Source organism: Lepus europaeus, chromosome 5 (assembly GCF_033115175.1).
Source record: "Lepus europaeus isolate LE1 chromosome 5, mLepTim1.pri, whole genome shotgun sequence".
In the NCBI taxonomy this organism is placed as follows: domain Eukaryota; kingdom Metazoa; phylum Chordata; class Mammalia; order Lagomorpha; family Leporidae; genus Lepus; species Lepus europaeus.
The window spans coordinates 125,450,284-125,477,132 of NC_084831.1; the positions used below are offsets into that span (position 1 = coordinate 125,450,284).

Sequence of the window (26,849 nt, forward strand, 5' to 3'; positions counted from 1 at the left end):
TCCCACTCCCGGCCGCCTCGTGCCCATCCTGCCTAGCCTGCGTCATTCCAGGGCACTGCCAAGCCAGCCCTGGAAAAGGCGTTCCCTGGCCATTGGCTAGAATCGGGGTGGAGAAGTTCCCAGAGCCAGCCTGTCTTCCCAGGGACATGAGCACGGTCAGAGCCTCTGGACAACAAGAGGCACAGTACAAGGAGCACCTTTGCCTTTGACCTCTCAGCAAGTGCCCTTCCCGGGGATGGTCACTGCGCCTGCCTCCCCTGAGATGGCAGTTGGTCTCAGGCGTCTGCGGGGATACTTCCCTTTCCTTTACCCTCTCCCCACCCGACAGTTTTGCTTTGCAGGCAGTTCTGTCTGTTCTCTGAGCCTGGCTTAGAGGACTCTGGGAATGTCCTGTTCAGAGACCCCCCTAGGTGAACCAAGCAAGTGAGGGAGACAGCTAAGGACAGTGCAAGACCTGGGCAGAGAAGAAGAGAGCACAGAGGACAAACAGCAGGTCGGGCCTACAAACAGCCTCCCAGCCCCTGTTAATTCATTGCACTGGAATTTTTGCTTTATCAGAGTAACTTGAAGTGAGTGCGTCATTGCTTTTGGCTCTAAACAGGCTCTAAATAGGAAACCATATGAGTTTGGGCCCAATTAATTTGAGTTCATTGACTGTGGACAAAATTTTATATTTGTACATACAATAAAATGGCATTTGTCTGATAAATTAAGAGCATACGCACTATTGCTAAGGGTGGCATATTTAGTCTACCTAAGACAGTACTTTTTAGGCACTTTAGCAATACTCATTTAGAAGTAGCAAATGCATGGGCTAATTATCCTCAATCCCTGTGTATCTGTTAAGAGACGTCCATCTACAGCATCTTCACTGCTGATCTTTGTAAGACGTTAGTTTGAGACACTACATATGTACTTGAAAATAATAAAGTTGCATTTCTTTGTGGGAAAAAAAGGTCTTCCATAATTCAAATTTCTATACTTCACACAGGCCTCCCTCCCAAATTGTGGTGTTGAAATGTGTGTTGTGGCAGGCGGTGGCTTGTAGCGGAAGCACCGAGAGAGGGTGAATGGCAGAGCTGGAAGGGAAACGATGCGGGAACAGAGGATGGTGCAGAGGCCAGAGGGAATGAAGTGAGCTTGCAAAATAACCTGGAAGCAAACACACTTCAGAAGGCTGTGGGAAAATGGGATGCAAAAATGCTTATTATTCTGGTGCCAAAGAAGTTTTAAATCCATGCATAGTTTCTGCATAACACATTTTTAATGAACTTTTTGAAGACGCCTCATATGTGCGGATTTCAACTTTTTTTTTTTGCCAAAATCTTTCAACTCAGTGCTTCATGCATTTTGGAAGCCCTCTCATGTAGCAGGGGCCTCTTTCCTCATGGCCGATCTCACCCCAAGAGCCACAGAGGCTTAGCCCAGGACAGAGAGAGCTTGTGAGTCTTTGAGAGCCCAGATCCTCGGGGCTTGCTTTTTCTGTTCCAGACCAAAGTCCGGCCACTGTGAACCTGATGGAGTGAGGGTAGCAGGCAGTGAGGGCCCCACAGTTCTGCGTGCTGTCCTTAGGGGATGAGGGTAGCACAGACAAAAGCCTTGGAATTCCCTTGAGTAGCAGGCATCGGCAAGCTTCACGAGCTGGATGGGAGGCAGTCAGGAGGGACGCGTGTGTGCTGGAGATGCAGGCGTGGATGGGAAAGGTGCATTTTCCTAGGGACCCCCAGGAATGGGCGAGAGGCAGACTCTGGCTCTGACAGCCTCCACCAGGCTCTCAGAATAGCAGTCACAAGTCAGTTCTGGACCAAATCACGTTGTGGCGGTGATGGCACGTGTAGTAGCCGTGGTTCTAAGAACGTCAACTGCAGCTTGCTTCATGCCCTAACAACCGCAAAGTTTCAGAGAGCTCTGCCCAGAGGAACTTCATTAAAGATTCCTTTAATCCCAACTCAAGGACTGTGTTCTTTTTTTTAAAAGGCTTATTATTTCAAAGGCAGATCAACACATACACACACACACACACAGAGAGAGAGAGAGAGAGAGAGAGAGAGAGAGAGAGAAAGTACTTAGCACTTCTATCCACTGGTTCACTCCTCAAATGGCTGCAGTGGCCAGAACTGGGCTGACCAAGAGCCAGAGCTTCTTCAGTGTCTGCTACATGGGTGCAGGGGCCCAAGGACTTGGGCCATCTTCTGCTGATTTCCCAGGCCATTAGCAGGGAACTGGATGGGAAGTGGAGCAGCCAGGACTCAAATCCACATGGGATGCTGCTGCTGCAGGCAACAGCTTAACCACTGTGCCAGCACTGGCCCCTTATTTATACTTTTGTTTGACTCTTCCAGGATAAGTTCCATGAGAACAGAAATTCTGTTCTTTAGCATCTAAAAAATGTCTGACACACATTATGCAAAGAAAATATTCCTTGGACGACTGAGAGAATCCTCGGGACAATCCAGTAAGATGGAGGTGATTAGTATTTCCAGTTTGCACACGAGAAAACTGAAGCTTGGAAATAGTAAATTTTGGTTGAAAGTTTCAAAGGCCGGGAACATCAGAAGCAAGTGTGGCTCCTGCAGGCAGCCCTCTGAAGCACCGAACCACACCCGTCTGCACCTGCTGGAACAGAAAGCCAGTGAGCCCCAGGGAGCTTGCTAGGCAAAGGCTTTGTGAGCTGGGGAGACTGAAAGGGAGCCAGGAATTTGTGGATAACTAACACTTGACTAGTAGGGGCTGGGCAGATCCGTGCTGGAAGAACCAGAGAATGGGAGAAGGCAAGAGCTTAAAGATGCAACAGGGGTTAAGAAAGACAATTTGAGTCCCAGCTGCTCAACTTCTGATCCAGTTCCCTGCTAATGCACCTAGGAAAGCAGTGGAGGACGGCCCAAGTGCTTGGGCCCCTGCACCCACGTGGGAGCTCCTGGCTCCTAGCTTTGAATTGGCCCAGCTCCAGCCTTTGTGGCCATTTGGGGAGTGAATGAGCAGATGGAAGATATTTTTGTCTCTCTCTTTTGCTCTGTAATCCTTTCAAATACATAAAAAATAGGGAGGAAGGAAAGAAGGAAGGAAGAAAGGGAGGGAGGGAGGGAGGGAGGAAGGAAGGAAGGAAGGAAGGAAGGAAGGAAGGAAGGAAGGAAGGAGAAGAAAGAAAAAGAGAAGAAAGGGAAAGAAATACAAAGAGATTCAACTATTTGCTGGAGTACTTAGCGAACAGAGGAGAGAGAATCTGACTGTGTGTGTAATAGCTGAAGTCAAAGCCAACCTCTAACCTAGGCAGGAAGGCTTTCCCTGGCATTTCCTTTATATCTACAGAATAGGAAATGTGCTAATTCATCAGAGACAGATGACAAGCTAAATATTCATAACGTTAAGAATGCAGCAAAAAAAGGAAGAACGTGATTAGATCAATATCAAAGGAAGACATTTAATACAAAATGAGTCTTTCAAAAATATCCTTGGCTCCAGTGAATTCAATGGAAAATTCATCAAAGAATATCCTCATATTATTTTAACTGGACTAGAATATACAAAAGAATTTTTGTATAAAATAGGCTGCTGCCCAGCCTATGTTATGAGATAAGTACCATTTTGATAAATTTTAGAATCCAAATGCAACTTAAAAGTCAATGGAAAGTGGATTTAAAAGATAAACTTATTTTGGTGAGAAGATTTCAAAATCCATGCATGATTTTTTTCATACTATACATTTTCCACAAACTGATTGAAGACCCTCTCATATGCATGGTTTTCAGTTTTCTTTGCATCAAAATAAACTTATCTTTTAATTCCATTATTATCCAGGGTCTTTTTAAACTCCATTATCCATGAGCTTCTATGTACAAATATAATACATCAGATGGTAGAATGCAAAGTTAACATATTATAAAGAAAATGTCAATAACAGCTAACATGAACTAGAACAATGATTAAATGACTACTTGAAGTGATGCTGAAAAAGCTATCAGCATAACTCAATGTCTATTCTTGTTTAAAACACTGGAGGGAAAAGCGTATCAGAAAACGTCATCAGGTTCAGAGAAGACAGGAGATGAAGTCCGGACAACTAATAATAGTAACAACTATAACAAAAACAGCAACAGTTTTAGAATTCTGGAAAATGTGTTTGTATATAAATGTCTAAAAAAGAGAGACAAACTAGAAGAAATACAAACATATTTCTGGGTAAAATATATGACTACCTAAAAAATCCAAGAAAGCCAACCAAAGCAACAGCAGCAACAACAACAAAAAAAATCGTAGAAGCAATGACTTCAAAGTGACAGAGTACAGATGTTAATTTTTAAAATCATTTTTTAAAAGATTGTTTATTTGAAAAGCAGAGTTACAATGAGAAAAAGAGAGACAAAGAGAGATCTTTGATCCACTGATTCACTCCCTAAATGGCTGCAATGGCTGGAACTGGACGAAGCCAAAGCCAGGAGTCCAGAAATCCATCCAACTCTCCCATTTGGGTGCAGGGGCCCAGAGACTTGGGCCATCTTCTGCTCCTTTCCCAGGTGCATTAGCAGGGAGCTGTATCAGAAGTGGAGCAATCAGGGCTCAAATCAGCCCCCATATGGGATGCCGGCATTGCAGGTGGTGGCTTACCCTGATTTGCCACAGCACCAGCACTATGTTTAATTTTGGGGCTTTTTTTATTTGTTTGTTTTTATTTGTTTGTTTCTGTTTTTTACTTTTTTAAATCAAATGTATACCTACATATTAAGAAATAGAAAAAATATCACAGGGACTATGAGAATTAACAGTAAAACTAGTCTTCAAACAGTACTTTATACTTTGTGTGTCTGTGTGGGTGCAAACTGTTAAAATCTTTACTTAGTATAGAGTTGATCTTCTGTATATAAAGATAATTAAAAATGAATCTTAATGAAGAATGGGGTGGGAGAGGGAGTAGGAGGTGGGATGGTTTGGGGGTGGGAGGGCGGGTATGGGAGAAGAACAGCCATAATCCAAAAGCTATACTTACGAAATTTATATTTATTAAATAAAAGCTTTCTATTAAAAGAATTTTTTAAATGGAAAAAAAGTTTTACTGCCAAAAATGGATAAACAAATAAAAATAAATAAAAGTTAAAAAAATAACACAGAGTTACTATTTACCCGAGAACCAAAACAAATTACACTCAGGATTTAATATGTGCAGCATATAGCATTTAAAAAAAAAATTGACAGCACAAGGAAATAAAGAGAAACATGTATACATGGAAAGCTAAACATAAATGCTGTTTGGGAAGGCAGAATGTAGTACAGATAAAAATAAGTTTCTATAAAAGAGTCAATCCAGTATCAGTTATGGTCTATATTTTTATGGAAGATGACATAATGGATATGACATTCAGCTGCAGGAGTACCCAGGCAAGAGTATCAGTAGCTTAGCAGGTAAAGCTGCCGCCTGCAATGCTGGCATCCCACATGGGCATGGGTTTGTGTCCCAGCTGCCCCACTTCCCATCTAATGGCCTAAGAAAAACAGCACAAGATGACCAAAGGATTTGAGCTGCTTCCACCCCATAGGAGACTTGAATCAAGCTCCTGGCTCTTGGCTTCAGCCTAGCCCAGCCCTGGTCATTTGAGGAATAAACCAGCTAATGAAAGGTATCTCTCTGTCTCTCTATCTCTGTCTCTGTCTCTGTGTGTGTGTGTGTAACTCTGGCTTTCAAATAAATAAATCCTTTTTTTAAGAAAAAGATTATCAGTGGTTTTTAATAAGTAATTATGAAGCAGGTGAAGAGAAGATACTATTATATTTCTCCCAATGGATTTTAAAACACATCAGATAAAAGTGGCGATTTTCTTTTATTATTTTTTTTAAATGTATTTATTTATTTGAAAGACAGAATTACAGAGAAGCAGAGGCAGAGAGAGAGAAGTCTTTTATCTGCTGGTTCACTCCCCATATGGCCACAATGGCTGGAGCTGGGCCAATTCGAAGCCAGGACTCCAACCGGCGCCCATATAGGATGCCAGAACTGCAGGCAGAGGTTTTACCTGCTACACCACTGCACTGGCCCCAAAGTGATGACTTTCAAAATGTTAAGATAGAGGGGCCTGCACTGTGGTGCAGTGGGTTAATGCCCTGGCCTGAAGCGCCGACATCCCCTATGGGCACCAGTTCGAGTCCCAGCTGCTCCTCTTCTGATCCAGCTCTCTGTTGTGGCCTGGGAAAGCAGTAGAAGATTGTTGCTGTGGATTCGTTTTGATAGGAGGAGCATAGTGGGGCAAGAGGCGCGGAGTCGCCACACAGACCCCGGGGAGCCGGGTGAAAGGAGGCCAGAGGCAAGCAGCACGCATTACAGTGTATTTCAGTTGGTACAGTAGCTTATATAGCAGAGGCAGCCAATCCGGTCAAGGGGTGGTTTACGCCCTAACCAATCACAGCCTGTTGCCAAGCAGACTCCATTGCCATGTGGTTTCCAAAGCCATCCAATCACAGCGCAAGGCAGGTTCCATTGCCAGCGGCCATCTTGGCATGGCCTTCTCATTCCACCACAGAAGATGGCCCAAGTCCTTGGGCCCCTGCACCCGTGTGGGAGACCTGGAAGAAGTTCCTGACTCCTGGCTTCGGATTAGCACAGCTCTGGCTGTTGTGGCCAATTGGGAAGTGAACCATTGGATAAAAGATCTCTCTCTTTCCTCTCTCTCTCTTTCCTCTCTCTCTCTCTCTCTGCCTCTCCTCTCTCTCTCTCTCTGTGTAACTCTGACTTTCAAATAAATATATTAAAAGAAGAAGAAGAAATACTCATTTTAAAAAAATGTTAAGATAGAAACTGTAAACTCTTCACTCATTTGATATGAGTTCAGGAATTGTGGGTGCCTGTGTAGACACTGTTCCAGGGGCTAGGGACAAAGCCATGACCAAACCAGCAAAGGTCCTGGAGACTCAGGTAGCAAAGTCAACAGACAAATGGGCAGGATAATCTCAAGGGTGAGAAACGTTGCAAAATCATGAAAAGAGAGGCAAGGCTGGGAGCGACTACTTGTGATTTTGCCATCAGAGAAGGCTTCTTTAAAAAAGTGGACTTTTGAACTAAAATCTGTGAAACAGAATGGGTTTCCAGAAATAATTTCTGTTGATGATATTTCCATAAAGTTGTTTTTGGAGACCTTCCATGTTGCAAGGCAGGACCAAGTGTAATTGTCACATAAATGATGCATGGGTGAATTTAGCAATCTTAATTTTATCTGCAACATTACTTTTAAGGATTTTTTAATCTACATTAAACATAGAGATTGGGATAAAATATTTGTAATGTGTAAGGGGTTCCACAAATCAATAAGAGAAAAAATGGAAAGTTGGGCAAATGATAAGAATGACAGTTTACAAAAAGAAAATGAAATGCAGAAAGCCCATAAACGTAAGAGAAAATGCTCACATAGATAATACTGAAATGTAAAGTAAAACTATAAGATACTGAATCTCACCAAGTATAAAGAAAATAAATGATCAAGGTCATCCAGTGAATCAAAGGTGAGGAGTGGGAATATTCTTGCGTCTTGTTGCTGGGACATAGATTGGTAAGGCCCTTTTAAAGAGCAACCAGCAGAATATTTTAAGATTTTAAGTGAGTGTACCCTGTGATTCAGCAATGGAAATTGATTCTACATAAATAGAAGCGCAAAGGCCTGAACATACCTATAGGCAAGGATACCACCGTGGCAATGTTCTCAGTGATGAAAAAAATAAATGGAAAAATATCCTATAAATCCATTGGTGGTCAGAATGCTTGAACAGAACATGGTCAATACAGAAAGTGAGACGCCTTGCAACCACTGAACAAATAAGCTTTGTGTCCATGACAGGTGACAAGTGAGAGTGGAATGATTTCGTAAGAGCAAAGGGGATGCCTCCTTTTAGAGATCTATTTGTATCAGCGTAGAAGAAAGACTGGAAGGACATGCAGCACATTAGTAGCAGTAACTTCAGTGGAGGGAATTTGGAGGGAGAGGGAGTAGGACTTTCACTTTTATTGTATACATTTTTAATAGAGGAGAAAAATCCAATACATTAAAGAAATAGATTCATTTATCCCAGTTGAGAAGGGAACATTTCTATTTCTGAATATTGAAGGAGGATTGCATGAACACCAAGATGGATGGGTTCAGAAATAGTCACATTTTTATAAGACCAAAATGCAATCGCACAGATATCCAACGACTGAAAGGGAAAATGTGTGTGATGTGCATAACTGACAAAAAAATCAATAAACAATTGAAAGAAATAGAGAGAGGCTTCAGAGCCTTCCTGGAAGGAGGTGGAATATAATTTGCATGTAAAACACATACAAAGTCAATACCATGAAAGCACTCACTGGGATGCCGGAGGAAGAGAACAGAAGAGATAAATATGTCACTTTTAGTGGGGAAATACAGTGTTATCACGAGGAAAGGTGTATTTTTACTCTCACTGAGAAAAGTGCACATTAAACTACTAATCAAATTACCCCTATTGAATTCAAGCTATTTATTAAGCACCTACTACATACTCAAGTGTGAGTCGTTGTGCTCTCAATTCAATCCTCACTCTTATCATCTTACAAAGTAGATGACAGCTCCCTTAGATAAGAGAGGCACAAAAGGTTAGGCAACTTGCCTAAAGCCATACGACTGGTAAGTAGAAAAACCAAGATTCAAACCCAGGACTGATTCCAAAAGCCCAGTATCATCTATTCTGCTGGATGAGCTCCTAAAATTAGAAGATGAAACCTGGGACCAGTGTTGTGGCATGTAGGGTAAACCTGCCACTTGCAAGGCCGGCATCCCATGTGGGCACCAGTTCGAGTCCCAGCTGTTCCACTTCCAATCCAGCTCTCTGCTAATGACCTGGGAAAGCAGTAGGAGATGCCCCAAAGTGCTTGGGCCCCTGCACCCACGTGGGAAACCTGGAAGACGCTCCTGGCTCCTGGCTTTGGCCTAGTCCAGCCCTGTCCAGTGTGGCCATTTGGAGAGTGAACGAGCAAATGGAAGATTCATTCTCTCTCTCTCTCTCTCTAATTCTGCCTTTAAAATAAATCTTAATAAAAAAAAAAGAGAGAGAGAGAGAGAGACAGAGAGAGAAATCAAGCTCAATACTGACGGATGGGGCCGGCACTATGGCATAGAGGGTGGAGCTGCTGCCTGCAGTGCCAGCATCCCATATGGGCGCCGGTTCGAGTCCCGGCTGCTCTACTTCCGATCCAGCTCTCTGCTATGGCCTGGGAAAGCAGTACAGGATGGCCAGAGTCCTTGGGCCCCTCACCTGCGTGGGAGACCTGGAAGAGGCTCCTGGATCAGCACAGCTCCAGCCATTGTGACTAAGTGGGGAGTGAACCAGTGGATGAAGGATCTCTCTCTCTCTCTCTCTCTCTCTCTGCCTCTCCTTCTTTCTCTGTGTAACTCTGACTTTCAGATAAATAAATCTTTAAAAAAAGTACTGGCGGAGGCGCACACACAGAGTACGTGCTTTATTCTTTGAGTCAGCCACCTGGGATCCCTCTAAGCATCAGAAGTCCGCAGGACCACACGGGAGCATTATTCTGGTTGCACCCTCACTGAACCTCTCCCTGTGGCAGAACCTGCTCCCAGCACCCTCCAGCAGACTGAGACTTCTGGATTCTCGGTTAGAACCTTCCTGGGCCGTTTGTGATGCCAGACCTGGGCCGTTGCTGCGGCACCCACGGGGGCTAGGGCTGGGGACTGGTGGTGGCCTCTCCGCGCCTCTGCATTTCCTACTTGCTGAGCACCCGGAGCACCCTCATCGCTCGGGCACCTCGCTATCCTCCACTTGTCTCCCAACGCTATCACTCTTCATTCCCTCAGCTCCACCTCTTCACCCTGTCGCCGCCTTCACTGAACTCCACTCCCGCCTCTTCCTCCGGCCTTCGCTGCTGTCCTCTGCGCCTCGTGCCCCCTGTCCACCCGCTTCCTGCAGACTTCGTTTCCTCCCTGCTCCCTCTTCACCCCCCTGCCCCGCCACTTTCCTCTCACTGCCCCATCGTCCTCACGCCTCTCCTCCCGTGTGCCCTCCTTGCTCTCTCTCTCTCCCCTCACCCTCTTTGCGTTCTTCCCATCAGCTGAGCTGGGTCAGCTGTATCTAGAGATAGCTATGGGGTTTGGGGAAAAGAAAGGGACGGTGAGTCCTTCTGAGCGGAATCCAAGCCCAAGACCTAAAAGGAGGCCGAAACCTATTCAGAGAAGGAAGGTGAAGCGGAAAAATGTGGAGGAACTGAAGCAGGAGGTGGTCCTGGTGAGAACCTGCGAACAGACCACCCTCTGAAGACCCTGCCCCGCCTTCAGCCTTTCGACATCTTTCCTGGAGAATTAGCACTGCCCTGCTCCCAAGCCAGAGCTTCCTCTTTTTCCCAGTTCTTGTTCCCCATCTCTGAGGAAATGACCCCAGCTCACTGTATCTCCTTCAACAATATTCCTGTCCCCGCAGGATGACCACAGATTAACCCTGGAACAACTGAGTGCCAAGTATTCCGTGGACCTGTCAAGGGTGAGTGAGGAACTCCCTAAGGGAGGCAGCGGTCCCCACTCCAACTCTGGGGGTACCAAGACAAAGGCAGAACCAGAAATCAAGCTCCTAAGTTCAAGTCCAATGTTCTGATCTCTTACCCAGCTCCCCAAGCTGGCCAAGTGCCACACCACTTGGAAGAATATGATGGTGCCAACAACCCAAAAGAAAGTTTAGGGTTAGATAAGTGAATGCCAACAGTTTAGAGCAGTCCCTTCCAAGTTGTTGTTGCAGGACCCTGGGTCACGCCTACAATTTGTCAAAGACACCAAGATACTTTTGCTTATGTGGGCTATATCTATCTATATTTTAAAATCAAGAAGTTTAAAAAGTACTTCTAAACTTATTTAAAAATAACAGGAGTAAGCCCAGTATATGTTAGTGTAATTTGTGACTGATAATTGTATTTTTCAAGACGGCTTACATCTCTGTAAAACTCTTTGAAATAGAAAACAGCTGGCTTCTCCTATCTTTGCTGTCCTGGATCTGTCACGACATCCTATGTCCTGGAGCCTTTGGAAATTCCACTGCACACTCTTAGGATGAGCATGTGAAAGGCCAGCAGTGATTCAGTATTGTTGGGAAAAATTGATCTTGTGGACGCCCCACCCCAAAAGGGCCTTGGGACCCTGACCTGCCCCAAAAGGGCCTTGGGACCCCACCCACCCACCCATATTTTCAGTGGGAAGTTTGGAATGGTTGGTAGGGATTTGTGGCTTCTATTATCATTCTCATTGAGAGGAAAAGGCAAATAAGCTTATGCACAGGACTAGAATGAGAATCTAGGCAGTTATGTCTTAAGTGGGTGTTTTTGCCTCTTTCTAAGGTGTAGAGTCAATACGTGGGTGTCAATACTCCTGTGTTATCAACACTGCATATTCTTTTTTTAAAATATTTATTTTATTTATCTGAAAGAGTTACAGAGAGGCAGAGGCAGAGAAAGAGATGTCTTCCATTTGCTGGTTCACTCCCCAAACGGCTGCAACGGCTGGAGCTGAGCTGATCTGAAGCCAGGAGCCAGGAGTTTCTTTTGAGTCTCTCACATGGGTGCAGGGGCCCAAGGACTTGGGTCATCCTCTACTGCTTTCCCAGGTGCATTAGCAGGGAGCTGGATTGGAAGTGGAGCAGCTGGGACCCAAACTGGTGCCCAAATAGGATGCCGGCACTGCAGGCTAGGGCTTTAACCTGCTGCGCCACAGTGCCAGCCCCAACACTGCATATTCTATCTCATGGTTACACTGCACATGATATCATGATTATCTGTATGTGTTTCTCATTTGACCTCCTTAAGAATAGGGACCATTGTTATCCTTAGCACCTGTGGGACAAGGCCATATAACAGCAGGTCAAGTTCTAAAAGGTTTGTGAATCAATCCATAAACCAAAAACCCTTCCTACGTAAGCACAGTAAGCACAAACCCTTCAAAAATGCAAATTTCTAAGTCCCACCTTACCTAAGAAGAACTTCCAGACTGGCCTCCAGGGAGCTTCTCTGTCCCCATCAAAGGGGCTGTGAATGGCAGGTTCCCCTCCTCTGGCTCTTCACAGCACAGTAGCCACCCCTTTTCCTTCTCCTTCTCCACACAGGGCCACACTCCTGAAAGGGCAAAGGCACTTCTGATACAAAATGGACCCAATGTGCTTACCCCACCCCCCACCACTCCAGAATGGGTCAAATTCTGTAAACAGCTGTTCGGTGGCTTCTCCCTCCTGCTGTGGACAGGTGCCATCCTCTGCTTCGTGGCCTATGGCATTCAGCTGTACTTCAATGAGGACCCCAGCAAAGATAACGTGAGTCTGTTCAGTCAGTGCTCGACCCCTGCTCTCCCTTGGGCTCAGCAGCCTGGCACTCTGGAGTCCTCTGACCCAAATCCCCCATATTCCCAGCAATTTCTAGGGAGGCCTTGGTCCAGCCTGTTCCCCTTAACCTTTGATCTAGAAAGTTACTGGTTGAGCACACCCAAAATGCATAATTTTTTCCCAGAAATGTGTTCCCCTCTGATGATCCTCCCAATTGATCATCAAAGTGCTTTGTAGCCCATTTTTGTAAATGAAGATTAAAAGATTTATTTATTCAAAAGGCAGAGTCTGTGACAGAGAGAGAGAAACAGAAATCTTCAGTCCAGTGGTTCACTCCTCAAATGGCCACAATGGTTAGGGCTGGGCCAACCTTCTGAAGCCAGGAGCCATCAGGGTCTTCCACATGTGTACAGGGACCCAAGCAGTTGGGCCATCTTTGCTGCTTTCCCAGGTACATTAGCAAGGAGCTGGATCTGAAGAAGAGTAACTAGGACTTGAACCGGCAATCTGAAATGGTATGCTGGTGTTGCAGGCAAAGGCTTAACCTGCTTCACCAGAACGCCAGCCCCTGCTGCCCCTGCAGTCCCTGTCTTTTCCCCAGCATTTTAACCCCTTCTTCTCCTCCCCCATGCATCAGCACCACCACCACCCATTCTTCACAGCCCCTCTGCTCTGCAACTCAGTCCCGTGGTTGCTGTCATCCGGAGAAATGACGGTCACCCTTGCAAGCTGATGTCTGAGCCTGCGCAGAGGAGAGGCACCCACTGAGAAATGCCTTGTCTCTTCACACCCAGCTGTACCTGGGCATTGTGCTGGCCGCCGTGGTCATCATCACTGGTTGCTTCTCCTACTATCAGGAGGCCAAGAGTTCCAAGATCATGGAGTCTTTTAAGAACATGGTGCCGCAGGTAGGCCTGATGTGTAAGGATCTAGAGAGAAGAGATGTAGAAGGTGGCCAGACACACAATTATTAAGTCCCTTGGAGAATTATATCCTATGACAAGTGAGCTGAGTGGAGCTGGTGATGAGAGGGCCAGGATACTGTATCAGGCCCCAGAGTACCTGGAAAACTTTATTTATTTATTTATTTTTTTAAAGTGACACCACCTCCATGTGGTTTTCTTTCTTTTTTTTTTTTTTAATTTTTTTTTTTTTTTTTTTTGACAGGCAGAGTGGATAGTGAGAGAGAGAGACAGAGAGAAAGGTCTTCCTTTTGCCGTTGGTTCACCCTCCAATGGCCGCTGCGGCCGGCGCATCTCGCTGATCCGAAGCCGGGAGCCAGGTGCTTCTCCTGGTCTCCCATGGGGTGCAGGGCCCAAGCACTTGGGCCATCCTCCACTGCCTTCCCGGGCCATAGCAGAGAGCTGGCCTGGAAGAGGGGCAACCGGGACAGAATCCGGCGCCCCAGCCGGGACTAGAACCCGGTGTGCCGGCGCCGCAAGGCGGAGCATTAGCCTGTTAAGCCACGGCTCCGGCCCAAAATTTTTATTATTATTATTATTTTTTTTTTTTTTTTTTTTTTTTTTTTTACTTTTTAACAGGCAGAGTGGCTAGTGAGAGAGAGAGGCAGAGAGAAAGGTCTTCCTTTTGCCATTGGTTCACCCTCCAATGGCCGCCGCGGCTGGCGCACTGTGGCCAGCGCACCGCGCTGTTCCGAAGGCAGGAGCCAGGTGCTTCTCCAGGTCTCCCATGGGGTGCAGGGCCCAAGCACTTGGGCCATCCTCCACTGCACTCCCTGGCCACAGCAGAGAGCTGGCCTGGAAGAGGGGCAACCGGGACAGAATCCGGCGCCCCGACCGGGACTAGAACCCGGTGTGCCAGCGCCACTAGGCGGAGGATTAGCCTGTTGGGCCACGGCGCCGGCCCTGGAAAACTTTAGACCTGAGGAAGTACCATCTGTGCAGCAGTCCAGTCTATAAAGCACCATATAAACCCCAGATGTCAACATTCTGATTTTTTTTTTTTTTTTTTGGACAGGCAGAGTGGACAGTAGAGGGAGACAGAGAGAAAGGTCTTCCTTTTTGCTGTTGGTTCACCCTCCAATGGCCGCCGCAGTAGGCGTGCTGCGGCCGGCGCACCGCGCCGTTCCAATGGCAGGAGCCAGGTGCTCATCCTGGTCTCCCATGGGGTGCAGGGCCCAAGGACTTGGGCCATCCTCCACTGCACTCCCTGGCCACAGCAGAGCTGGCCTGGAAGAGGGGCAACCGGGACAGGATCGGTGCCCCGACCGGGACTAGAACCCGGTGTGCCAGCGCCGCAAGACGGAGGATTAGCCTACTGAGCCGCGGCGCCGGCCCAACATTCTGATTTTTTAAAAAAGATTTATTTATTTATTTATTTGAGAGGTAGAGTTAGAGCAAGAGAGAGATATCTTCTATCTGCTGGTTCAATCCCCAAATGGCCCAACGGCTGGAGCTGGGCCAGTCCAAAGTCAGGAGCCAAGAACTTCTTCCCAGTCGCCCACATAGGTGCAGGGGCCCAAGCACCTAGGTCACCTTCTGCTGTTTTTCCCAGGTGCATTAGCAGGGAGCTGGATCAGGAGTGGAGCAGCAGGGACTCGAACTGCCGCCCATATAGGATGCCAGATGGCAGGTGGTGGCTTTACCCGCTATACCACAGCGCCGGCCCCTATATATATATATATATATATATATATATATATATTTTTTTTTTTTTTTTTTTTTTTTAAGAAACAAGGCAGGGGCTGGTCGGGAGCCTGAATCTCCAATGTCAACGACATTAAAGGCAGCAGCTCTGGAAATGAGACACAGCAACTAAATGCAGTGCTCACCCTCCACACCTGACCCCCTGCCAGAGAGAAAAATAATGCTTTAAAAGATATTTTTGGTCAATTGACAAAATGGGAATACAAACAATAAAGTATTGTTTCTGGACCAGCGCTATGGCACAGTAGGTTAAGCCTCTGCCTGTGGCACCAGCATCCCATATGGATGCCGGTTCTAGTCCCAGCTGCTCCTCTTTTGACCTGGCTCTCTGCTACAGCCTGGGAAAGCAGTGGAAGATGGTTCAAGTCCTTGGGCCCCTGCACCCACATGGGAGACTCGGAGGAAGCTCTTGCCTCCTGGCTTTGGATAGGCACAGCTCCGGCCATTGCGGCCATTTGAGGAGTGAACCATCAGATGGAAGACCTCTCTCTCAGCCTCTCCCTCTCTCTGTCTGTATCTGTACCTCTCAAATAAATACATAAAATATATCAATGTGAGACTTGGCTGAAATCTATAATTTTGTTATAATAAATTTATTATATTAGAGAATATCCTAATTCTTGGGAAATGCAAGTATCCTGAAGTATTTAGGATAAAAGATCATGATATATATAACTTGCCCTAATATAGCTAAAGGGGAAAATTAGACACACAGATACACACACACATTGAGATACAGAACAAACGACAAAATAAATGTGGTGAAATGTGGATGGGTGAATCTGGATAGGCTATATAAATATTTTCCTTCCTGCAACTTTTCTGAACATTTTAGATTATTTTCAAACAAAACAGTTTTTAAAGACACCTGGAAATAATATGATAGCAGACTGGGAGGCCTCGGCATAGGGCTGGAAACTTGTAAAGAAATGCACTCAAAAATTTCCCAACAACCAGCATTGGAGCTCAAATTCTTCCTCTCAATTTTGTATCAACATACCTTAGTTCTTCCCAGCATAGGTTCCAGGAAAAGTGCTATGGTAGTGTTGAACTAGGACCTCAGAGATGACCAGTTAGCATTTGCTGCCCAATAACTCATCCCGACACTGAGGGGACAAAAACACCAAGCATGCGATGTCTCAGCTATCATGGCTGGACGTTCCGGTCTGAGCTGACCTCCGCTGGTGCTGGATGGTCTACGATGACCTCATTCACATGTGTAGGGCCTCAGCTGGGACGACTGGGACAACTGGGCCTTTCTTCTCACGATGCCCCACCTGCTGGGAGGCCAGCTCATGCTTGAGCATGAGGAGCTCTCTGTAACAGGACAAGCTCCAACATGACACTCTTTTTAAGCCTCTGCTTGTCTCACCGTTGCTAACATGCTGTGGGCCAAGCCTAGGTTTAGGGGTAGAGAGATGGGTGCCATCTTGTAGTGGGAGGAGCATCAAAGTCACTTTGCAAAACGCCGTGGAGACAGCAATGGTGGAAGTTACAATCTATCAGAAAATCTTCAAGAATGATATTATGGGGGCTGGCACTGTGGCACAGTGGGTTAAGCCTCTGCCTGTGATACCAGCATCCCATATGGGTGCCGGTTCAAGTCCTGGCTGCTCCACTTACGATCCAACTCCATGCTAATGTGCCTGAAAAAGCAGTGGAGGATGGCCCAAGTGCTTGGACCCCTGCACCCATGTGGGAGACCCGGAAGAAGCTCTAGGCTCCTAACTTTAGCCTGGCTCAGGTCCAACTGAAGGGGCCATTTGGGGAGTGAACCAACAGATGGAAGATCTCTCTCTCTCTCTGTTTCTGTCTCTCTGTCTCTGTCTCTCTCTCTCTGTGTCATACCTCCTCTCTCTGTAACTTTTCAAATAAAGTGAAAACTAATTTTAAAAAAAGAATTATATTATCGCTGGTGACACAGTAAGAAAGGAGGGGAATCAGGAGGAAGGAGACCAGGAATGGGAAGTTGTAGGATAAGGGGCAGGGGTAGGGGAATCAGAAAGAGTTTTAAAAATATTTTATTTATTTGAAAGTCTGAGTTACAGAGTAGGAGGGAGAGAGAGAGAGAGAGAGAGAGAGAGAGAGAGAGAGAGAGAGAGAGAGAGAAATCCTCCATCCACTTGTGCACTCCCCAAACAACTGCCAATAGCTTGGGCTGGGCCAGGCCAAAGTCAGGAGCTTCATCTGGGTCTCGCTCATGACTGGCAGGGGCCCAAACACTTGGGCCATCCTCCACTGCTTTTTCCAAGGCCATTAGCAGAGAGCTGGATTGGAAGTGGAGCAGCCGGGACTCGAACCGGCGTCCATATAGGATCCAGCACCATAAGTGGCAGTTTAACCCACTGCACCACAATGCCAGCCCTAGCAGAAGGCTGTGAAGACCACCCTGCACTATCTTTCCATAGCGAGCTCTGGTCATCCGAGGCGGAGAGAAGATGCAGATTCTTGTAAAGGATGTAGTGTTGGGAGATCTGGTAGAAGTGAAAGGGGGAGACCGAATCCCTGCCGACCTGCGGCTCATCTCTTCACAAGGATGTAAGGTGAGGGGGTGTGGAGAGCCTTGGGACAGGGGCCACCCAGGTCTTCAGAGCCAGTAGGGACGTGGGCTCAGTTAGAGGAAGTGTGATCTTATTATTCAAAGCCTTGAGGAGGTACAAGTGCAATTCGAGTTAAAGACCATGAGGCACTGGTCTCTGGACTCCTTGTCCGTGGTGATGCTGTTAGCCACAGATAAAGTTGTCTTTATAAATGAATTTGCCTTTTGTCCCGTGCTCTGGACCTCTGCCCTTATGACCCATCCTCCCCCCATCCCAGGTGGACAACTCTTCCCTGACCGGGGAGTCGGAGCCCCAGTCCCGCTCTCCTGACTTCACCCACGAGAACCCCCTGGAGACCCGCAACATCTGCTTCTTCTCCACCAATTGTGTAGAAGGTGAATATCACACCCCGAGTGGCACAGATTCCAAAGCACAAACCCAGACAAAAAGACGTCAAGAGCTCTCTCCTCTAAGGATGTTGGTGTCGGGAAAAGCTAGTTAACAGCCTAGTTCTCCATCACCCGCAGGCTACGTGATCTTTAGTGAAAGGTCAAAGCCACACAATGGTAGTACCTGCAGTTATTACCCCATAGATTTTTGTGTAGATTAAATGAGGTAAGCAATATAATAAAATGCTTAGCACAGGCCTGTACATTGTAAGTACCCCATAATTATTAGCTCTCCCTCCAGCTAGTGAATAGACTGTTCTATGTGCTGAAAATGGCACCAAAAGGGAGGGAATTCATTCATTTTTCTGGGCCATTATTTTACTAAGGTAAACCCTGCTGTCTCCTTGCTATTCCCCTCTCCAAGAGCAGAGAGACATTGGCATTGGAAACGTGAGTTACCAGAGAGGCCACCCAGACCTTGCCACTCTGATTTTCGCTTTGCTCCTAAAGCCTAGGACATCTTTGATCTGCTTCTGGCCAAAGTGGTAACGAGGGACTCCACATGATTACATTAACCTTCCCTTTGCCCTTTGGCATGTGTCCAGTACTGTAGATATCACTTCTGATTCCATGCAATGGAACAGGTATTATCCCCATTTCACACATAAAAGACTAAGATTCAAAGAAATGAAGCACGCTGTCCAAGAGCACAACCCATCAGCTAAGAGGAAGACCCGGGACTGCAGTGGAGCTCTGTCTCCAAAGCCCATGCCCTTTCCACAGACCATGCTCTGCACTCAACAACTGCTCGTGTTCTCACCACTAACCAAGTTATTTATTTTTTAAAAAGATTTATTTATTTGCTTGAAAGGTAGAGTTACAGAGAGACACACACACAGAGAGAGAGAGAGAGAGAGAGAGAGAGAGATCTTCCATCAGCTGATTCATTCCCCAAATGGCCACAATGGCCAGAGCTGGGGCAGATCGAAGCCAGGTGTCAGGAGCTTCTTCCAGGTCTCCCACATGGGTGCAGGGGCCCAATACTTGGCCCATCTTCAACTGTTTTCCCAGGCCATAGAACAGAGTTGGATCAGAAATAGAGTAGGCAAAACTAGAACTGGTGCCCATATGGGATGCCAGCACCACAGGTGGTGGCTTTACATACTGAGCCAAAGCATTGGCCCCAAATTATTTAATTTTAAAAGACCTTGCAGGTTAAGACTAATGTAAAGAGGGCCGGCGCTGTGGCATTGCAGGTTAACGCCCTGACCTGAAGCGCCAGCATCCCATATGGGTGTCAGTTCAAGACCCAGCTGTTCCACTTCCAATCTAGCTCTCTGCTATGGCCTGGAAAGCAGAAAAAGATGGCCCAGGTCCTTGGGCCCCTGCACCCACGTAGGAGACCTGGAAGCAGCTCCTGACTCCTGGCTTCAGATGGGCACAGCTCTGGCCGTTGAGGCCAACTGGGGAGTGAACCATCGGATGGAAGACCTCTCTCTCTGCCTCTCCTCTCTCTGTGTAACCCTTTCAAATAAAAATATATAAATCTTTTTTTTTTTTAAAAAAAGGGTAATGTAAAGACTAAATAGAGCCTGAGGAAGACTCCACTAGAAAATAAAATTAGGGGCCAGCGCTGTGGCATAGCAGGTAAAGCCACTGCCTGCAGTGCCAGCATCCCATATGGGCACTGGTTTGAGTCCCAGCTGCTTCACTTCTGATCCAGCTCTCTGCTATGGCCTGGGAAAGCAGTAGAAGACGGCCCAAGTCCTTGGGCCCCTGCATCCACACGGGAGACCTGGAGGAAGCTCCTGGCTCCTTGCTATGGATTGGCACATCTCTGGCCATTGCAGCCATCTGGAAAGTGAACCAGCAGATGAAGTCTCTCTGTTACTCTCTCTGCCTCTGCCTCTGCCTCTCTAGAACTCAGTCTTTCAAATGAATAAATAAATCTTTAAAAACATACATATAAGAAAAAATTAAATTGTTACAATATTGATTAGACAGAAAAATGCAAGTTAGCAAGATTTCCCTAAAGCCATTAGATTCTTTTATTGGATTTTAGGAAGACATTTGCTCAGATGTGTCCTTCCAAAAGTAGGTTTCTCATCAGCTAAGCCTATACTGCAGAGAAGGATGGGGAAAGTGGGTGTGGTGCTGGCCCATCTGGGAAACCAGGGTCTGCCTGGAGGAGACAGTACACGTGAGACGTGGCCCAGAGGGCAGAGCTCCAGTGAAGGGGCTCTTTACATTGTGGAATTCCCATAGCATTTAGCCTTAACCAGCTTGCACATTAACCTTTACCGGAGATTGTTTTGCAAACTAGTAGTACAATTTTAACGTTTGTCTTTGGCATCCAACCCCCACCACTATGGATTTATTTTGTTTTGAGAGGAATTTGTTTGTCACCACTCTGGAGGCTGGGAAGTCCAAGATCAAGATGCTGGTGATTCAGTTCGTGGTGAGAGCTCACTTCCTGGCTGGCAGACAGCTGCCTTCTCCCTGCGTCCCATACGGCATGGAGAGGAGGCCCTGTTCTCTTGTTCCTTTATGGACACCAATGCCGTCACTGGGGTCCCCATCACTAGGCCTTGGATGTGGCGGTGGGACAAACGTGGCTCTAGGGTCTCACACATCTTCTGGAGCACCTAAGCTAACTCTGGTGATATACAGAAGGTGAATGAAGGAAGATTGGCCCGATGTTGATGTCAGCTCACCCTGTCTCAAGACACTCCAGGATGAGTTATTTTCTTTTTTTAAAGATTGATTTATTTATTTGGAAGTCAGAGTTATGGAGAGAGAGAAGGAGAGGCAGAGAGAGAGAGAGAGAGGTTTTTCATCCACTGTTTCACTCCCCGATTGTCCGCAATGGCTGGAGCCATGCCAACCTGAAGCCAGGAGCTTCATGCGGATGTAGGGGCCCAAGGACTTGGGCCATCTTCTACTGCTTTCCCAGGCCACAGCAGAGAGAGAGCTAGGTCGAAAGTGGAGCAGCCGAGACTTGAACCAGTGCCCATATGGGATGCCAGCACTGCAGGCGGGGGCTTTACCCACTATGCCATAGTGCCGGCTCCCATGGGATTAGTTATTTACAAGAATCAGACTGAACTTTGGCACAAAATAGATATAGCAGATTCCATCCTGCACCTCATCAAAAAGAAGAAACCATTTCAGCACTTCTCATGTATTTTAGTATCTTCTTTCTCCGTGATTACCTGTCAACCAGTTTGAAGCTCATCTGTAGAGTGCTTCCTAATGTTAACCAATCCAGAATTTCTTGCTTGCATGAGCACTGGCCTGACCCATCTGCTGTATGAGTAGCATCCTCCTGTCAGCCCACAGAGCTGAAGGTCACCCTAGAAATGGGGACCATGGCTCTCTATGCTACAATGTTTGTGGAAGCTGCTAGATGAGAGATACCCCTACTACTTCATGTGCATAATTTTCTATCAATCTTATGGGGACCCTAAGTTCATCTAAATGAAGAGGGAAAAAAAGGAACAAATGTTTGAGTTAAGCCCAACTATATGCCCAACATTGTTGTAGTCTTAAAAAGTGCTTAATTCTCACAATTTGTAAGAATTCGCTTCCCCTCTTAAAGATGAGGAAGCCTCAGTCTCAAGAGAAGTTGAGTAACATGCCCTAGGGAAAAGAGTGAGTAACTGGGAAAGTTGTCCTTCCAGCGTGGAGTCTCTCTGCTTCTAAAAGAAGTGCTGTTGCTATACTACGTCGCTTGTCTGAGTAACTCAGACTCTGACTTCAATGGTAGGCATTTCGGTGGTTATGGTAAAACAGGAAGAATGATTATAAGCCAAGGACCTTGTCATGCCCGTCATTTCGAGCCATGTGGGTGAGTGACCAGCATCATGTGTGCGTAAAGCCAAAAATGATGTCCAAGTTGTCCTTCTGATTCAGGGCCATGCTGGTGGAGAGCAAAGGACGTGTACGCACGGAAGCCCAGCTGTCATGGCCCCTGCTACCCAGCAGAGGTCAGACTGGCTCCAGCTGGCACAGCAGGGAGGGGCTCAGCTTGGATCAGGGTTTCTCAGCTGACATTGCGGGTGGGATCATTCTTTGTTGTGGTAAGGGGAGAGGAGGGCTGCTCTCTGCACTATGGGCATTTAGCACTGCCTCTGGCCTCTACCCACTAGATGCCTGTAGCAGCCCCTCCCACCCTACCTGAGATAACCAAAACTGTCTCCAGATAGTACCACATGCCCCCAGCTGAGAACGACAGGCTAAGGGGTTGTTGGAACCCAGGACTCAACAGAAGGGTAACCACTACTCCTGAGAATCCAGAAATGATTCGGCTACTGAGGGCCAAACAAGAAATACACAGGGAATGCACGATATTTAGATCAAGGGTAATGAAGACCTTGACAGTGAAGGCAATAAAATTGGGTACCTCTGGAGAACTGTGAGATCCCTTCAGAGCTTTTTATGTGCATGAATTAGATATGAGGTGAATGGGACTTCGTGGCCTCTCAGAGGGCCTTTCATTCCACCTCATCTCCGACCATCTTCGGCATTCTGTTTATGGAAACCAAGCCCAACAGCCTTCCTGATTCAGGCCTGGCGTGTCTCCACTGACCACATCTGACAACAAACCAAAACACTTAGTTTTTTGTTGAACAGAGAACACTTCTGTATCCAAAATGTGAGGGGATTTTTTTCCCCCACCCATCAATTCTCCAGGACAGCAACTGAGTGTGTCCCGGTTCTAACGCCATCAGAGCCACAAGTGACTGCCTCCACTTCAGACACCAGTTGCAAGCACTAGGTTGTCACCTCTACTTCTGACCGATCGGCTATACATCAAGGTTCTCACGACTCCTTCTTTAGGTTTGATTAGTTTGCTAGGATAGCTCACAGAACTGGGGGCCTGTTTTGTTTACATTAACTCATTTATTATAAAAGATATTTCAAAGGGCACAGATGAAGAGCCAGAAGGAGAGACTCCCAGGGCAAGGAGGGTGGGTGGGGTATGGTGCTTCTGATCCACAAGGTCAGCAATCCTGAAGCTCTCGAACCAACCCAATCCTTTTGGATTTTTAATGGAAGGTTCATTATGCAAGCTGGATTGATTACATTACTGGCCATTTGGTAATCAGCTCAACCTCCAGCCCTTTGCACCTCCCCAGAGGTTGATGGGGAGCTGAAAGTTCCAACCCTCTAATCACATGGTTGGTTTCCCTGGCAACCAGCCCCCCACCACGCAGCTATCCAAGAGCCTGCCCAGTGTTGCCTCATTAGACCAAAGATCCTCCTATGCCACAGGAAATTCCAGGGATTTAGGAGCCCTGGGTCAGATACCGCCATCGCTCAGGAATCACAAAGGTTTTAGGAGCTCCGTGCTAGGAACTGAGACCAGAGACTAGGATATGTATTTCTCACTATATCACATCTGCCCTTTCCCCGTTCTTCCCCAGGGACAGCCCGGGGCATTGTGATTGCTACAGGAGACTCCACGGTGATGGGCAGGATCGCCTCACTGACATCAGGCCTGGCAGTTGGCCAGACCCCCATAGCTGCCGAGATTGAACACTTTATCCGTCTGATCACCATGATGGCCATCTTCTTTGGTGTCACTTTTTTTGGGCTCTCACTCATCTTGGGTTACGGCTGGCTAGAGGCTGTCATTTTCCTCATTGGCATCATTGTGGCCAATGTACCTGAGGGGCTATTGGCCACTGTCACAGTGAGTAGAAAGGGTGGAGGGTGGCTTCAGGGAAATGAAGTCACTGGTTTTCTTTTGTTGTTGAACCTCAGAGTATTGTTGAAGCTTGGAGTCAGAAATAACTTGGCTCCCAGTAGCACCCTGACTCCTTCCATCCATTTTTTCTGGTGCCTTTTCTTCCTCCTCAGCAGGAGAGGAATCAACTCGCAGTGGAGAAGGCACTGGGCTCTAAGTCATCAGGACAGAGTTCAGGCCCTGAGGGTACCGACTGGTAAACCTGGCCAAATCACTTACCATTTCCAGGTCTCAATTTATTCAGCCGTTTATAGAGGGAGATTAATTTAGAATTGCAGAATCTTATTGGAAAAGACTTCAAAGACCATATAAATTCAACCTTTCAATCCAAGCTGCATATCTTCTAAAAAAAGCCATGGAAAATAATTAGTCTTGGCTCATTTTATTGTTTGATTGCTCTAGTTTAGATTTGTTTATTTATTTGAAAGGCAGGATGACACAGAGAAACAGAAAGAGGGATTCCATCCGCTGGTTCAGTCCCCTAATGACTCTAACAGCCAGGGCTGGGTCAGCCTGAGGTTAGGAATTTGGATCTCCATCCAGATCTCCCACATGGTGGCAGGTTTCCAAGTACCTGGGCCACCTTCTGCTCTTTCCCAAGAGCATTAGCAGGGAGCTGGGTTGGAAGCAGAACAGCCAGGACTTGAACGGGGACTGGGATACGGGACGCCAATGTTATAGGTCACAGAGTAACCCACTGCGCCACAAGCCCTGACCATTGCAACCATCTGGGGAGTAAACCAGTGGATGGACGATTTCTCTCTCTCTCTTTCTCTCTCTGCTACTCTGCTTTTCAAATAAATATTTTTTTTTAATTTTTAAATCCAAAGCCAGAAGCCAGGAGCTTCTTCCAGGTCTCCCATGTGGGTACAGGGGCCCAAGGACTTGGGCCATCTTCTACTGCTTTCCCAGGCACATTAGCAAGGAGCTGGATTGGAAGTAGAGCAGCCGGGACTCAAACTGGCTGCCATGTGGGATGTCAGCGTCACAGGTGGTGGCTTTATCCACTATGCCATAACACCGGCCCCAAAATAAATCTTAAAAAAAAAAAAAAAAAGAGTGGAAATGAAAATACTACTCAGAATGGCTTTGGACTAGTATAAAAAATCAGGCCTAATGATATTTTGTAAAAATGTTATAACCCCATGATTAGAATTCTGTACATAAGGCACAACCTTAAAATTTCTTAGTTTTGAAAACAATCTTATCCCTTACACTGAATTTATGGTCAACACATATATTTTGATTTTAATGATTTCTTGAGTCATCTCCAGTGTCTTGATAGTCCTCCCCAGTGTCATCACTCTCCCCATCTTTAGAAAGCTCTTGGTACAACCCGCCCTGTATCCCTCGCATTGTTAACCACAGCCAACAATGAGCTGCCTACATGGTCCCCAGAAACACTGCACTTTATAACAAAGCAGGGTCTGACCTTCACTGAAACAGAGGCTGCTGGATAGGAGAGAATCCCAGGGAGAGGCATATTCCAGGAGGATAAGGAGGATCTGTGACACCCCGGGAGGGGGATACACTCTTTAAAAATAAAACAAAAACTCTTGCTATAAAGCACAAAGCAAAATCTCTTCCCTAGTTTCCTTTACCATAGCCACGGGTTCTAAAGCATAGATGAGGACATAAGGGAAATAAGTACAAAAAAATAAAACAGCAATAAAAAACCACATTTCCAAAATGCCCAGTGGCCTTCGTATCTCTGTCTCCTTCGTGGGTTTAGGTGTGCCTGACCCTGACAGCCAAGCGCATGGCGCGGAAGAACTGCTTGGTGAAGAACCTGGAGGCCGTGGAGACGCTGGGCTCCACCTCCACCATCTGCTCGGACAAGACGGGCACCCTCACCCAGAACCGCATGACCGTCGCCCACTTGTGGTTCGATAAGACCGTGTATGAAGCAGATACCAGCGAAGAACAGATCGGTGACTAGTGGTATTGGTATTGGTATTGGGCCAGAGTGGAAGGATTTGGGGGTGTGATAACTGAGCTGATAGGATGGTGAGTCCCCACAAAGAGACAAGAACTGAAAAGTGGAGTGGAGAGAGGGGAGGTATGGAGGGAAGAAAATGTCACCTCCACACAAAACAGGATGGGGATAACCCCCAGCCGCTGCTCACAATTCTTCTGCTCTTTCTCCCTAGGGAAAACGTTTGCCAAGGGCTCTGATACCTGGTCTGTCCTGGCCCGAATCGCTGGCCTCTGCAACCGGGCTGACTTTAAAACCAACCAGGAGCTCCTGCCCATAGCTAAGGTGTCGAGACTAAAGGGAGGCGAGGGGACCTCAGTGCCCAGGGTGTAACCCTTCCTCTCCCCCAAAAATCTCTTTGTTTATGCTCAGCAATTTCCCCCCAGGGGCCTCCCCTCCCCATTTTGCCCCACCCTTGTCAACACAGGTAAACTTCAGGCCCAGGTAATGTGCCCGGGACTTACTATGCAAACCCCACCTGGGCAGCGGTCAACGACAGGTGATGCTTCGGAGTCGGCCCTGCTCAAGTTCATCGAGCAGACGTACAGCTCTGTGACGGAGATGAGAGAGAAAAGCCCCAAGGTGGCGGAGATCCCCTTTAATTCTACCAATAAGTACCAGGTACAGACCCGACAAAGATAGGAGGATGGGTGGAAGAAACACGAGCTTTGCCTTTGCCTCCAACTGCATCTCTGAGCAGTAAAACAGCGCAGTGGAACTAGGGGCCCAGTTAGGAGGAAGGCTCATCCCAAGGGAGAGTGAAGAGATGAAGAAGGGAGAGGCGTTCACTCCTAAGTGGAGCTCTGAGCCTGCACGCTCATGGAGATGGCAAGTCGTATGGGGATGTCTAAGGCCGGTTGGTGCAGGCCGTGGCAAAGTGGCGTGAGCTGTTAAGAGGCACCGCCATCTCTACTGTGAGATCTGAGTAAGGTTCGGTTTGCAAGACATCTTATTTCATTCACAAATACGTCCTATGGCTCCATGCCTGCAATTCCAGCAGCTGTTCAGCAGGTGGCGATCAGGGGTCTCCAGCATGTCTGCGGAATGCTTTCCTTTCTCAGGGACATTTTGATCCATTATCCAGAGGGGAGTAGGCAAGAGAAGGGGGAATGTTGGGTGAGGGACAGTGGTGGCGCTAACAATAACATGCACAGAGGGACAGCAAAGACGGTACTTCCCTCCCAAGTGAGACTCCTGGCAGACTCTGAGGAGAGGGCTATG

At 46.9% G+C, this 26,849-nt stretch overlaps 1 protein-coding gene across 1 annotated transcript in view; it reads left to right on the forward strand.

The window, feature by feature from the left end:
- Positions 1 to 10,098: 10,098 nt before the first annotated feature.
- Positions 10,099 to 26,849, forward strand: part of LOC133761061 (sodium/potassium-transporting ATPase subunit alpha-4) — a 34,054-nt gene continuing 17,303 nt past the window's right edge. The window contains exons 1-10 of the mRNA XM_062193710.1: positions 10,099 to 10,239; positions 10,432 to 10,491; positions 12,097 to 12,300; positions 13,104 to 13,217; positions 17,384 to 17,518; positions 17,793 to 17,910; positions 23,331 to 23,599; positions 25,386 to 25,584; positions 25,804 to 25,913; positions 26,115 to 26,249. Of these exons, the coding sequence (XP_062049694.1) occupies positions 10,099 to 10,239; positions 10,432 to 10,491; positions 12,097 to 12,300; positions 13,104 to 13,217; positions 17,384 to 17,518; positions 17,793 to 17,910; positions 23,331 to 23,599; positions 25,386 to 25,584; positions 25,804 to 25,913; positions 26,115 to 26,249 (1,485 nt within the window). The remainder of the gene's footprint in view (positions 10,240 to 10,431; positions 10,492 to 12,096; positions 12,301 to 13,103; positions 13,218 to 17,383; positions 17,519 to 17,792; positions 17,911 to 23,330; positions 23,600 to 25,385; positions 25,585 to 25,803; positions 25,914 to 26,114; positions 26,250 to 26,849) is intronic.